This window comes from Plectropomus leopardus, chromosome 3, assembly GCF_026936395.1.
Source record: "Plectropomus leopardus strain MGB_pleo_1.0 chromosome 3, ASM2693639v1, whole genome shotgun sequence".
In the NCBI taxonomy this organism is placed as follows: Eukaryota; Metazoa; Chordata; class Actinopteri; order Perciformes; family Serranidae; genus Plectropomus; species Plectropomus leopardus.
The window spans coordinates 4,930,001-4,945,220 of record NC_142178.1 but is presented as its reverse complement, the minus strand read 5'-3'; the positions used below and the strand labels follow the sequence as shown (position 1 = coordinate 4,945,220).

At 43.0% G+C, this 15,220-nt stretch overlaps 1 protein-coding gene across 11 annotated transcripts in view; it reads left to right on the top strand.

Annotated features, from left to right (window-relative positions):
- The first annotated feature begins 1,398 nt into the window (after nucleotides 1-1,398).
- slit2 (slit homolog 2 (Drosophila)) overlaps nucleotides 1,399-15,220 on the top strand; it is a 129,432-nt gene continuing 115,610 nt past the window's right edge. For 10 of the 11 annotated variants that reach the window (XM_088075403.1, XM_088075400.1, XM_042484929.2 and 7 more), the window contains exons 1-3: nucleotides 1,399-2,386; nucleotides 3,263-3,334; nucleotides 6,783-6,854. In XM_088075403.1, coding sequence (XP_087931529.1) covers nucleotides 2,175-2,386; nucleotides 3,263-3,334; nucleotides 6,783-6,854 — 356 coding nt within the window. In that variant the 5' untranslated portion in view covers nucleotides 1,399-2,174. The remainder of the gene's footprint in view (nucleotides 2,387-3,262; nucleotides 3,335-6,782; nucleotides 6,855-15,220) is intronic. The other variant, XM_042484930.2, reaches the window with a different exon arrangement.

Sequence of the window (15,220 nt, the reverse complement as noted above, 5' to 3'; positions counted from 1 at the left end):
TTTACATTTTGCTCCTCTTTTAACCGTCATTTAATCAATACATGCGAACTTTAAGCAAGTTCTTCACACTAAATCTGTTGTCCCTGTCTGTCAATGTCCCTGTCTACTATCAGGCCAAACTACAGATGCAGCTTCATCCTCAGCAGGCCTGTCTCCCCCCACCAATGACCCAGCCACACTCCCAGCTGAAGAAGGAGGTGAGCTCATGATTTGTCAGCTGATACTTACTGAAATTTTGGCTATGATGTTGTTACCAGTGGTAGGAAAAGTACTCAGATATTTTCCTAATGTAAAAGTAGAAATACCACAGTCTAAACATGCTTAATGACAAGAAAAAGTCCTGGATTCAGTATTATCAGCACAAATGTACTTAAAGAATCAAAAGCAAAAAGTATCAATTATACACACTACACAGTACTCATATAGCTTTATGTGTGTGTATATATATATATATATATATATATATATATATATATATATATATATATATATATATATATATGGGGCATGTGTGTGTGTGGTGTGTGTGTTTATCTTAAAAAATTAAAAGTAAGTATGTCAAATAAATGTAGTGCAGTAAAACATACAATATTGCAAAGGTAGAGTCATTGAAAGCTTTGAATGGGTCCATGGGGCTCTGGAGAGGTGGTTACAGTGTTTCTGCAGGACTTGCGTGGCATGTCATGGTGTGGACCAATGTGATAAAGTTGATATAAGTGCTGCAAAGTCCCTTTCCAGTTTGCTGAATCCTCTGTTCTAAAGGGACTCATAATTCTTCATTTATGAAGCCGATAGCTGCTTTCGTAATTGAACTGAAAACTCATTTTGTTTATGATGATTAAAAACAACTTAATTGGAATTTGCATAATGCAGCGCACTTACTGTGGATATGAAAGTTGTTGAGGGTTCATCCTATCCTAACAAGTGTGTGTCCATTATGGGGGACGGATGTTGTTTTAATGTGTCCTTTAAGTGGACACTGTCTGAAGACAGAAGAGCAACAAATGTGTACAGCACTTTATTATTATTTTCGTTTTTTGGTGAGCGCCGTGGAAATGTAGAAATCAGATGGGTTTCCCCTCATTTTGTGCACATTGGATTTCACCGAGAGGCTCTGTCGCCTTCCCGAGGCCAGATGAATAAAGCATCAGGTGACCGGGACACTGCAGTGAGAATGAAAGTCCCCTTCCGAGGTCAAACTGTTGCTGTTTGACTGACGGCCAGTTGGAAGCCTACGCAGTGTGTGTGTTTGTGTGTGCATGTGTGTGTGTGAGAGAGAGAGAGAGGGGAGAGATAGACCGGACAGACGCAGTAGCAGACGTGCCCGCTCCCGTCTCTCTCTCTCTCTCTCTCTCTCTCTCTCTCTCCCTCTCCCTCTCCCTCTCTCTCCTCTCACACACTCTCGGGAGCAGCGCTTTGACGCACCACGCAGAGTTGGATTATAGTATTGCGCGCTGGTCTTTCACTGGGCTTTTTCCCTCCCTCACATTGCTTACACCCCTACCACTGACCGGCTATTGATACCTGATCGGAATCAATATCTCTCCGCCACGGTGACCTGCCTGTGCTGAGCTTATTTTGGGGGGAAACCGGACGCTGCCGCTTCCACCTCTCCGGACGCGTGTTGTGAATTAATAACCACCTCACCTGGAGTGTGTGTGTGTGTGTGTGTGTGTGTGTGTGTGTGTCTGCACTAAAGTGTGTGTGAGAGTGTGTTTCTGTGGATCAGATCAAGGAGCGATCACTGGGCTTTGGTTCCGCACACACATACACACACACGCACGCACACACACACACACACACAGACACAACACACGCCGGAGGGATTTGGGCACCGCATGCCGGGGACATGTGGAAGTTTGCGCCGCTGTAGCGCAGCCAGAGAGCCGGTCCACCGCCGCGTCGACCTCCCCTCTTGCCTGCCCAGAGGGACCAAATTCCCGGTTCACAGCCTCCACACACCCCTCCAAGAAGACCCAAATGTAAATTCCAAAATTTCACTCACACACGTCTGAAAGGAGGACAGCGAAAAGGAGGACGGCATCCCGTTGCGTGCGGAGTTTGGTGAGCTGTTTCGGGGGATTTCAGGGCTTTTTTTCTTCTTTTTTGAACGCCCCTTGTATTTTCGTGAGTATTTTTGTGGGTCTCATATTGGCCCCCCACTTGCCGCAGTGATGGTGGGAGCTCTGAGCCCCGTTGGCCCCGGCCGCTCCCCGGCGACTGCGCGGGGGCTGCTGCTGGTGGCTGTTGTGGTGTCGGTCCTGTCCGGCGGAGCGGACGGACAGCCCTGCCCGGCCCAGTGCTCCTGCACCGGGACTACAGTGGACTGTCACGGCCAAGGGCTGCGCAGCGTGCCCAGGAACATACCCCGCAACACGGAGAGGCTGTGAGTACCGAGTGGGAGAAAAGCGCAGTTTGTAACATTTCTGAAACAACTGCAACACGCTTTATTGTGAAAATCCCGAGAATATGAATCATCCCTCTGTCAGTGACGCTGAATGACATGTGTGCGCTAATTTTATTTAGTATTTTTTATGGCATTTTTTCCGAAGGGATTTGAGAGTTTACGGCAGTCTCATCACACTTTTTGGTATTTGATACCCTATATTTGCCTTTTCTGTTATATATAATACTCATATTTTGTAAATTAATACTCTTGTTGTTACACTAGTAGACAATTTTACGTCCTTTTAAACTGCATGCTCATGCGTATTAGGAATATTGTTTCCTTGGGGACCACATCTTAAAGCGCAGGGCTTCACATGTGAGCCAACGCGTCAAAAACTCCCCTCACCTCGCGATGCGTAAATGCTGCCAAATGTGCATTTTGTGTTGATCTGTAAAAAAAACACTTTCCAGCTCGTGTCTAACGGTCGGCTCGCTGATCGCGGAGCTGAAGTTCGAGGCACCGCTGTGGTTGTGTTGGTGGTTTCGCACTGTTGCATTAAGCACAGCCTCCGTAGACCACATCGGTTTGTCTGGAGACCAGCAAGTTAATCAAAAACGGATTTGGACAAGTGGGCTTTGAGTTAAACAGGGCTGGTGTTTTATTAGCCAGAGACTCCTTGATGAAATTAAAATTTGCCCAGTGTAGTGCGGCAGATCCTCTCGATTTCTCCGACGCTCAGATGACAAATTACATCCCGGCCACGGCACACCAAGTTTCAACAAAAAGCCCTTCAGGAGCTCACCTGCTTTGCCCTTATTAACATATGATATCACATTCACTGACTGTCTGTTCTTTATCATTTTCTCTCTCCAGGGACTTGAATGCAAACAACCTCACTAAAATCTCCAAGGCGGATTTTGCAGGACTGAGGCATCTGCGAGTGTTGTAAGTGTTTTTTTGTTGTTGTTTTTTTAAATTCTCCTCCTTTGCAAAAGAAAATTCTCTCACGCACGCCTCTGACAGGCAGCACCTTGCATTCCCAACAACTTTTTTTCCTCCCCAAATACCACAACCCCAGATTTAACTGTTTGCAGTCCTGTTGAGCATCCTCAGCCAGCAGCAGCAGCAGCAGCCCCGGAGCTGCCGCATGCAGCACTGCGTCTGGCGGCGGCAGCTTTCTTTGAGCCCGCATGTGTGTCCAAACAGAATAGCAGCGGCACCTGTTAATGCTGTCGTGTTAATCTGCCAGTGGAGGTGTCAGGAGGGGCTTATTTTAACCACCGGGCAAAGGGGGAAAGAGATAGCGGTCATTAGGTGGAACCGCGGAGGGAGGAATGCAGCTGGAAGGGAGGGAGGGTGGAAGGAGAGGAAAGGAAAAGACTCAAGTAAGAACAGGTTTCTTACCTGGGATAAATCCAGAGTGGGACAGGGATAGCCTGCTTTTATTATGTGTGTGTGCATTGTGTGTGTGAGAGAGAAAGAGAGTGCTATTCAGTTGCTAAAAGTGAATGGCAGGGAATACACATTGTTGGAATTCCTCCAGAGATTATGTCCTTAATTGTGTGTGTGTGTGTGTGTGTGTGTGTGTGTGTGTGTGTGTGTGTGTGCATGCGCTTCAGTCTTAATACTGGCTGTTTCCTGTATGTTGATGCCTGCATTCACATACAACCTCAACAGTCTGAATTGCAATTACAGCTGCAACAATTAGTTGATAAATCCACCAAAAACCAGTTCTATGGCAAGTAGTCTTAATAATCAATTCATTATTTCAGTCACTTTAAGAGAGAAAAAAAAAGAAACATTTTTTTGGTTCCAGCATCTCAAAACTGAGAATATTTTTATTTTGTTGTCATCTATGATAGTAAGTATTTCAGCATTTTGGAATGTGGGGCCCAAATTGAATTTAATTTGTGATTTTTTTTAATGTTTATTTTATTTCATTTTTAAATTTTTTTATTTTTTTTTTTTTACAATTTTCAGCTATGATCCAGAATGCAAATCTGTAGAATTTTGCCAAATCTTTTGATTAAAAGCCCATTATTAGTAGTTTTCGATGCTATAGATATAGGTTTGAAGGGTCCTGCGAAACATATTTTCATACGGTCTCAACAGTTCATATAATATCTTATGAAAATATCCACAAAACAAATATATGACAAATTAGCTCCCCTGAATGACGTTATGTACTTAATGTGAAGTTAAGCACTTAACGTAAAGTTACGGAGGCTATGGTTAGGAAAAGAAACATGGTTGGTCATCTTTAGGTTTAGGCAAATAAAGTTACGTAATTTATGTGTAGGAAAAGAAACATGGTGATTTAAAGTCCTGTTTTCTGACCCATGCGTAATCCAAACCTGCCTCCTTATGCAGACTGCTTCCTTCCTTATTCCAGTCAGTGCACTAGCAAAGTGATTGCAGCCTTCCTAAATATGTGGGTTACACACAAATTACTGACTCATGGTTACATCGGAGAGATACGAATTTTGTTGCATTTCTTTTCATAGATGTACATACGAACATTGTATGAGAACAGCCTGTCCTACTGCACTGACTATTATGTTCAGAATGCCGTTGTCAGTGCAAAAAAATACCCATTGGCACTGCAAACAGTTTAAGTTTATCTTTCACTGTTGTTTGATTTAGGTACCAATACTATGTAGTTTGGTTCAGAAAAACGTCATGGTTTGGCTTCAAATAAGTGTCGTGACATACTTAAATAACTCAATGTTGACTTTTGCTCTCACACGGGACACAAACCCTGGTCTTCTGATTGAAAGCCCTGTGTTTGTCGTCTACCATTCCGACTGCCTCTGTACATGGACTTTCTCGCTTTTCATACTAAAGTTATGTCAGTTGACTTCCGCTGTCTCCACATAACAATAAATATGTCCATGTAAAGCGCTGATAACAGCTTTTGAACCTAGTTTTTGTAGCAAGACCCTTGTAACCTTTATCTATGATGCTGATAACCACTTATGATGACCATTTAATCAAGTGTCAGGGTCATTCTAGTCAGGTGGTTAAAACCATACATATAAAAACGCAGATACAGTGTTCCCCGTTTGACGTGCGTCTGCGAAGGCACAATATTGGGGAGGTCGAGATCCACTAGTAAACGAATACACGCGTATTGAGAGATGCAGATTTCACTACGAAATTGACTGTAACTCCCTTAATTCTGAACCGATTTTCATGAAAATTGTTTGGTTATAAACATGGAAAGGTGAACATGATGGTAGTTACCTGTTTAAATTAATTTCAGTTACTGAAGGCAATCTAATCAGCTCTGTGACAGAAGAGTAATCTTCTGAATAGCCACAACATTTGGACATGCAGGTGACTTCTGAATAAGCAACATCCACTGTCTAAATGTAGCAAAGTACATTTCTTCAAGTCAAGTACTTAAGTACAGGTTTAAGGTACTGGCACTTCACTTGAGCATTTGTATTTTCTGCGACTTTAAATTTCATGCAACTTTATTTAGTTTAACTTCATACTTCTGCTATATTTCAGAAACGGTTCAGAATTAAGTGAATTACAGTCTATTTTGTAGTGAAATCTGTGTCTCTCAATACATATGTATTTGTTTACTAGTGGATCTTGAACACCCGATATGACGCCCGCGCGGAGGCATCGTGGCAAGTTTAGAGTAGCACCCAATGAGGTATCTACATTTCTATATCTATGGTAAAAAACAAGCACCTTAAAAATATCACTTTGGGAGCTGTGAGAGGTGTTTTTTAGTGTTTTTCGTTGTTTTTTTTACTGAAAATAATTGTTAATGTCTGCCGTAATTCCTACTTGTGCGTTCTTGTTTATCATGAGTGTACACCAGACAGTCTATAAAAATGTGTGTGCGTGTTTGTGTGGCATCTTGGCTTGGTCAGCACAGCGCTCCTGGGGGAGTTGTGCTAGTGTAAGTGAATGAGTAGTCACAGCTATGTGGTTAGATAGAGAGTAAATTGGATGATAGATGAGTTGCTGTCCAACTGATGGGCCAGTTTTAAAGTCAATTTTGGGGCTCCATCGACCCGCCGCTGATTGTCTTCTCTCCCTCTCTCTTGCTGTTTCAACATTCGATCACTTACCATCTCCACCAATCTGTTTTTCTTCTTTTTATTCACACCCGCTGCCAGCTATCTTCGCCATCTCTCCCTCCTCTCCAGTGTCAATCTCTTTGCCTCTCTCGTGTCCTATCTTGCTCTCCTTCACCTTCTCTTCCTCTTTACTCTCCCTTATCTGTGGCCCCATCCAGCCATCTTTCTCCTTTTCTTTGGCCTCTCAAGATGTCATCGCACAAATCACTCTGTCAGCTCAATGTGTCTCTCTATCTCTGTCTTTTTTTTCTGTCCACTGCTAATTGTCTCACTCTCTCCTGGTGTCTCTCTCTCAGGCAACTAATGGAGAACAAAATCACCACGATCGAGAGAGGAGCCTTCCAGGACCTGAAGGAGCTGGAGAGACTGTGAGTTACATTTTGGATTTTATCCCTTAAAACAGTCTCTGTACAAATGCATATTTGAGGATTCTTATCCTTAAAGACACAAGCAGACACGCTCATTGTCATATGCATACAAACGGATAGGCGACAAATTAAAGGACAAACCAACATAACATTTTTTAGTGAGATGTTTGGCCCCACAAGCCATCAAAACAACTTCAGTGCTCCTTGTTGTCTACAAATCTTTGTGTTTCAATTACAGCGTTGGCACTGCATATCACACCTTGTGTGAGATTTGGTTTATAAAATCTTGGCTACAATCCGTGTGTGATGGTGCAAGATTCATTTTGAGATAACTCAAATTGTGTTATAGTTGCAGACAAGGGCAAGCATGCTACAAAACATTTACATTAGGAGAAATATACTGCAGTTTCATAGACAATAGCATTTAAAAACACACAAAAATCCAGAATATATGCAACAACCAAAATGTGCTTTCATGGAAAACTTGAAGCAGAAAGCCAACACAAATATAGAACAGCAAACATGCCACAAATCCAGTTGACATAATGGAGGAACACTTGTTAAAGACTTGAGTCAAATGTAGAAAAGATCATGTGCCTTTTTCTTTTGTGTCGTTTGTGCTCCAATTTTCTTCCTGCTTCAAAAACAAGCACACTTTTGTCCGATGTCTGTCTCTTTATCTTGGGTCAAAAATCAAGCTGCTCCACTTAATGCTTCCCCTAGAGGCCCGGAGAACTTCAATTTTGGTGCCTTTTTTTTTCGGGATTTATATGTTTTACACTTAGCGTCATCTCTGGGGTTGCAGCATGTCTGCTGTTTTATGTATTTGGTTTGGCTTCTTGCAGCACGTTTTGTCATTTGCAGCACGTTTCCATTGTATATGTTCTGGAATTTACCATGTGTTTCTGAAATGGCCACGTTTCTGAAGCTGCAGCACAAACTTTTTTGTGCAGTTGTAGCACATTTGTCTTCGTCAACCACTGTAATGGATATCTGATGAGTTGTAGCGCTGTAGAAACATGTCCTAAACCTGTGCATGTTTTGAAAATGCAAAAATTAAGCTATAACCCTGGCTAACCAATCAGCCTAATAATTTGTGTGCACATTTATGACAGCATGCTCAACGGCCTCTTATGGTTGCAGTGATTCACAGTTGTTGAAAAACTTGTTTTACTGACCGTTTTATCTCGTCATTGAGTGCTGACGCCTCGCTCCTTTTAACTGCACACTAGTTTCATGGCTTTATTGATTGGTTGCTCTGTAGAAGTGGCCTGTAGAAGTCGGCCCTTTGTGTGAATATGGTTCCTAATTTCTGACACCACCAGAATTTTGATGCAAGATGTCATCAAGCTTTAAATCAGTCGACCTGTCTGCAATCTAGGACAGGTGTGTTATTTTTATTTTGTTCATGGCAGCCAGAAGTTGCACAGAAAACTGATCATAAACACATCATTCACCCAAAGCTAGGTTGAGATCCACGTGGTCCTGCGGAGGGGCCCCCTCTTCCTGCAGGAGTAGGCCTTAACATAAGATTTAAACATTTTTTTACTGATCGTACTATTCAGAAACCCCTACCATCTATTTGTCTCCATAAATGTTAAACCTGACTGTCATGATGTGCGACTGCCAGCGTCTCAGTCCAAGAGGAAGAAATATGAAATTGAGTCATGGGGCAATGACTGAGTGAACAGCCAGAGGTTGTTATGGCGTTGGCCTGGAATCACTGGTATTCAGCATCCAACCCCGAGGCAGTTATGGCATAATTAAGTCTCGGTGGTGTGTGAGAGAGCAGGACAGAAGGGGGATGCAGACCCCTGACTGCTGATATGCCCATTGTGTAGACTGTCAACTTTGCTTGATGTGCGGAGCTGTCTGTATGCGAGTGTGTTTGTGTGTTGCGTGGCCTGACTGGCAGCCAATGACACGCTGGAATGCAGCAGACTGTGACAGAGTCTGAGGAGGCTTAGAGACAAGCTTTTAATTAAAGACACATAAAAATCCTTGCTGCTTACACACACGTTTACAAAAACACAGACATACCTGTGTACACAATCAGATATCCATCTGTAAACACACGCAGGCGTACATACAGCACTGAAATCAAATGAAGGTAGTTTACCTGTATGATAGCTGTTTTGGGTGAATTCTTCAGGAGTGGTCGGGATGAAAAGGATGAAGTATCATGATTCCTTGTCTTGGGCGTGTCGTGCCTGGTTTTTCTCTGCTCTCTGCTGCACTGTGGCTGCTCTTTGTTGACAGAGAGAGAAACTCTGTGGACCACTATAAGGAATCTGCTAGCGTTTCTCATGCAACCAGTGCTGGGTTCTGTCCAGCTAAGCAGATCTGGGAGTTCCTGCCCAGATCTGCAGACAAAGAGGGCAATATTTAACTGCATAGGATTCGGTTGTAACAGTAAACTTTGTGATTCCCCTCTGTGCAGGAAGGTGCTGTTAATTACAGTCTCTCATTCTACATATGTGCAAAAAAAGGAACTTGCACATGCAATTTTGATCAGTCTATGAAGAGCAACAGCAGATAAAGTCTTTGTCTCGCCTCTGATGGCAACAAACACCTTTGACAGCGGCTAACTTTCTGACACAACATGGTTGTTTTCTGTTGTCCTTGTGAGTGTTCAACTGTAATTCAGCGTCTCTGGCGTGGCATGTTCACAAACACAAAGGTGGAGTCAGTCATCAATGCCCCCCCGCGGCTGCCGGACAATGGCACGCCTCCGGAGTCTGGAGTCTGGGGGCTCATTTCAAAGGCCTCCGTCCTCTGGGGGGGCCAGAGGGGGGCTGCTGGGCACTGCTGCCCAGAGGAGAGGGCCCTAAGCTGGGCTGACGGATCCACAGTGACTGCCCCCCACAGGGGTGGAAAACGGTTCCCCTTCTCATCCTTTTCTTGCGACAGGCCCTGCAGGGCTGGGCAGGGTGGGGTCAGGTGTGGGGCAGTAGCTGGGGGGTATGGAGGAGGGGTAGGTGGTTGAAGGAGGTGTGGAGGAGATCGGCATGTCACAACACATGCGTGCACGTGCACAAACACATGCATGGGTATGGATACACTCACGCATGTGCATTAACTTACGCAAGGCTGCTCTGTCAGTACTGGTTTTATCTTGATTTTGCCCCCCATCCAACCCTTACACCCACTCGTTTATTCTTTAACCTCTCCTCATGTTTTTCTCCCATACCCACCCATCTCGCTCTCCCTCTCTATTGTCCACTTCTTATAGGAATGTCATCCATTCTTCACCCTCTCCCTGTAGATTATGAAGAATAGGAAAGAGAGCAGTTCCTGATCCTCTTATCCTCTCACGTTTGACTGGTTTACAGCCGCTATCCAATTCAAATTCTGTGAGATTAAAGGTGATAGCGCCCACAGATATGCAGAGAGAAAGGAAACAATAATTACAGGTGTTAAGACAATGATTTAAAAGAACAGCGGTGAGATAAAGCCTCATAATTAGCCTTTAATTGAGTGATCGCATTATCAGAGATCATTTTAACAGCGATGAATAATTGTGGAACAGATTACAGGTAGTGAGACGTGTCTATCAACAGTGATCACAAAACCTCTGAGGGATTGCGTTGTAATATGTGGACAGTGTGACTTGCAAAAGATAATTGCCACCGTGAGGGCAGATAATGCGGATGGATTCCAAAGAAAAGCAATGGATTAGTGCTAAATGATTAGCTCCAAAGCCTGTGAGTGATGACATTGTTCTCTCAGATCATTTCAGGGCAAACTTTCAAATGTTTTCTTCCATTTTTATTGAGCTACAGAGCTTGAAATTATCTGCACACAGAAAGCCTTTTTCCCTACAATAGCTCTGTCTTAAACAGTAATTCATGATAGATTTTCGTGAGTGCCTGCCTGTCAGTGCAGCTGCCAACTTTTGTTGTATTTGCCAGTAAATGCTCAAAGTTTGGGGTAAAGTTCTTCAGTACTGCTGAATGTGAATGTTTTCTGAATTTCTGCAGTGCAATGTTTTGGTGCTGATATGGCATTTCTCTTAAGTGTTTAGATTTAACGTATCGTCATACAGCAGTTCATATGATATCCTAGGAATCAGTGTCCCACAGGTGACATTATGTCCTCAATGTTAAGTCACAGAGGTTAGGTTTAGGCAAGTAAAGTTACTTTGGTTAGGTTTAGGGAAAGAAACATCGTGGTGATGTATCTTAAAATGAATCAAAGTTTGCTCAAAGGCCACATGGTTCTGAATGGTTGTCTCCTGGGGAAGGTCCAACATGTTCATATCCCAAGTCGTCACATGTTGCCGCTTTGTCAGTGGACTTTCACATCTACATAATGTGCACTAGGTATCCTCCTGTGTCTGCTGTTGATGTTCCATAATGCCGCAAGAAATGCTTAAATGTCAACAAAAGAACATAGTTAGGATTAGGCAACAACAGGATGTAGGGCTCCTGCCTGAAAGTCCAGGGTTTGTTGTACTCATCTACCACACCTCCCACCCACCCTATAGGGACCTTTCTGCTCTTTTATTACATTGTTATAGGCAGCATTTCAACCTGATACTGTCCAGAATCCGTCTGAAACAGAATCCGTCCAGCTGCGTGATCAACTGACGCCGGCCGTCCACATATCATACTGCTGTGCCAGGTACCATGTGGCTGATTGGCGGCCACCAAGAAAGGTTCAGTCTAGCTGTGTTACAAACTGACACAGCCTGGTGGCATATCATATTGCCGTAAAAGGTGGCTTTTGGCGTCAGTATCTTGCACCAAAATCACTGACAAAGCAGCAGTATTTGACAATTTCAGAATGAGAACTAACTGGAAAGTCACAGGGAAAAGTCCAGAGTATTGTGACTCATTTGTCACTCCAACCTGCCTCCTTATCGACTGCTTGGGACGGCTTCCTTCTTTACTCCCATCGGCGCATTGATCACGTGATCGCAGCCTTCCAAAATACGTCACTTGGGATATGTATGGATTTCGGCGCAATACTTTTCATACAAAAAATACAAAGAGTGCATGAGAACAGCCTGTTAAGTTACAGATCAGATAAGCATGTGTAAAACTTTTGGATGATGGTTGACTTCACTGGCTTTGAACCAAACACATGAACCGTTGGAGTAAATATACAAACATTCACACACACTCACACTGGTCGTTTTGAAGTGGTTTTGGAATAAAGGCGGTTTGTCTGGGTCACGGAAATGTCCACAAGGTTTGGGATATAACTATGGTAACAGGACTCTGTGTGTGTGTGTGAGTGTGTGTGTCAGATTGTTAGTTTAAAGTGTGTGTTATGGCAGCAGTGGCATCAGTGCAGTAATAATTGGTTTCTGAGGTGGTTTGTTATTTCCTTCCCAACCACAGCCTGCAAACCTGTAGTACTCTACATCTGCCAGGCTGTGAGGTGTTAGTAGTGTGTGTGTTTGTGTGTGTGTTTCTGTATTTATGTTTGCGTGGGTATGCATGCATGTTTGTGGGAATGTGTTTGTGTGTTTACTGTGTGGTTTGTGGCCCTTGAGCATCTGTTTATGATTGCAGGGATTATCACCACGCTGCAGTGTGACATTAGCTGGTTGGAGTGACTCTCACACCTCAGTTGACTGGTGGCTCGGTCTTCATTCACATTCAGCCAGACTTTGACTAATGAATCATGACTGTGGAAGTACTCTGAGGGTGTTTTCGTGTGCGCACGCACACAGTGATGTATTCGTTCAGCTCCAGATAGAAACCACTAAATCACCACTGAGACTGGATTATTGGAGTCAGAGGTGGTCAGGACTTTTAGATGAACACAAGGGGTTTTCAGAACATGTATAAACAAATCTTTAATCCTGAATTTTTAAAGATGAACTGACCTCACTGAATCATCGTCGGTCATGGTTTGTGGTACCTGACCCATCAGGCAACTCAAATTAACAGAAAGTGTTTCCACATAGCTCCACGTACGCATGCAAGTCAACCCGAGCTTAATTTATCTGTACGAGAACCTCTTTGATACATTTGTGGAATGTTTTTGTATTTCTGTCTGACATTTGCCTCAAGTATATTCAGAAGACTTTTGCGAAGGATTTTGGACAGACTTTGTGCACTATTCCACAGGAACTTAGCACCGAAATGATTTAATGCTGAGATTGATTAATTAAATACAGCTTTATTCACACATTTTTTTAAGTGAAAAGTCTTACAGCGTGTTCAGCTAACATTGGCAGCATGCTAGCTTTGTAACATAAAAAGTGCGTACACAGTGGCTCTGAAATGTTTCTTGAAACTGGCTACACACCTGACAGACCAAACCTTTTGCTTATTTGTTATGCCTCATTGGCTTTTTTTTTTTCTCTGTACTGCTGCATGCATATATTTCCACAAGATTAGACAGCAAAAAATGCTCAAAATTAACTTTCTGTGGTGGCATTTCTAGCCATCCTTAAAGGGATTCATTTCCTACGTGTGGTAGTTCAAGTCAAAATGATGAGTTGTGAGACAGAAAATTTACCCACAACAAATGTTGACATTTGAATGACTGTTCATGTTATAATTTATCAAAAAATGTTTGGTTTTTTTTGACAAAACAATATTTCTCTGGTTGCAGTTCTAAAAATGTGAGGATTGTCTGCTCTTTTCTTCTTTATATATCAGTGTAGATTTAATGTATTTAAGTTTTATGGGCTGTTTACACAGCAACAGTACTTGCATGAAACTTTAAACTTTTGTTGTGGTTTGTGGTTTTTCGTTCACACGACAACGGTGTTTTGGGGGCCTAAAAATGCAAACTTTTGAAATAGGGTTCCAGAGTCTAATCTTTAAAAAACGCAACCTGGTGACGTCATGGCGGCACTTCCCGCATGCTCGTGGTGTTTTTCTAATGTTGTGTCATCACAAAGTCACAACTCCAACTACTGGCCATGCAGACTACAGCGGTATTGGCTGTTTTTGCAGATCTGTGTACACAAAAACAATGTTAGTTTCTCACAGTGTTTTCTGTAGGTATTTTTTAAACATGGCCTTGGACTGTTTGAGGAATATGAATGATGTCTTTTTTTGGGTCTGGGAAATTGTGATGGACATTTTTCTCTACTAGTTTCTGAAGTTGCTTAAGGAGTGCCTTCATTAGATTTTTAGTGTTTCGAGCTGGATCGTTTGCAGAGGTCATAACGTGAATGCTGCTTCGTCGTCCTTTAGAGAAGATTAAATAACACGTTTGCCCCCTCCTCAGAACTCCTCGTCATTTGTGATGCATGAGCAAAATTAAAGCATGAAAAGAAATGCAGAGCACATTTCAAGGCTAATTAATTAATCAATCAATCAATAATTCAGCTTTCTGGTGCATTGATACACTTCTATAACCTTAAAATGAGCATTACTTGATGGTTAAGGTGCTCAATTGTTGAAATAATCAGCCAGATGAGCAAAATAATGAAGTGCAGTTAAATGCACGCCTTAGAGGACAAGGGTGGACTGGTTCACTGTCTTTCCTTCATTCTCTCAGTCTCCTAGTCTGACAGCATTGCATCTATTTTAGGAGAATGAGCTCATACCCCCTCCTCCTTCCCCACCTCCAGCACCGGTCCGTGCACTCACCCAGGGGAGGTCTAACCCACTAACGTGTGCTCATGGCTGGGCAGCACCTGCAGGAGGAGTGGGCCTCTCCGCGGGACCACGTGGGGCTCTTAGCCGCCAGAGCCGGCGTTAACGGAAGAGGAGTGAATAATTTAGACACATCATTTCTGCGGGATGTTAAATATTTAAGCGGCCTCTGATGTAACTGTGGAGTGTGAATGTGCGTGCGTATGCGCGGGCGTGTTCATATATTTGTGCACTTGTGGGTGGAGGACGGACACAGAGGGGGTGACGTTATTTAAGGAGAGTCCACAGCGGCTCATAGCAAAGCAGAGAAAGGTGAAAGACGATGGGTAGGCCATTGAGAGACTTGGGTTTTTTGAGTTTTAAATGTAGTTGATGACATTTATGTAGTGTTTTATTTAAGTCATGTCTATGGCATTTCTTTTATTTGTATGTTTGAGTGTGTGACTCATGCGGAATGTGTATAACTGGGACCTCCAGCTAATTTTGCTTTCAATAAGCCGAAACCTATTAAGCTGTGACCAACTGGTCAATTTCTAAGAAAAATTAAAGATGTAAAATAAGTGACCTTTCCTATAAGCCCGGTGCTCCCTTTCCCTCATCCCGAGGGGGGCGCTAAAATCAGCCCAGAAAATAAAAAGTTTAAGTGAGTCATCACAGTCTGGACAACAAGTGATGCGATCAGTCAAGTGGACTCCAGAGGAGTGGAGAAAAAGAAAATGAAAAAAAAAATGCAAATTTAAATGAAATCAGCAGGATAAGAACTCATAAATGTTACATCTAAGCATCTGGTGGCCACAACTA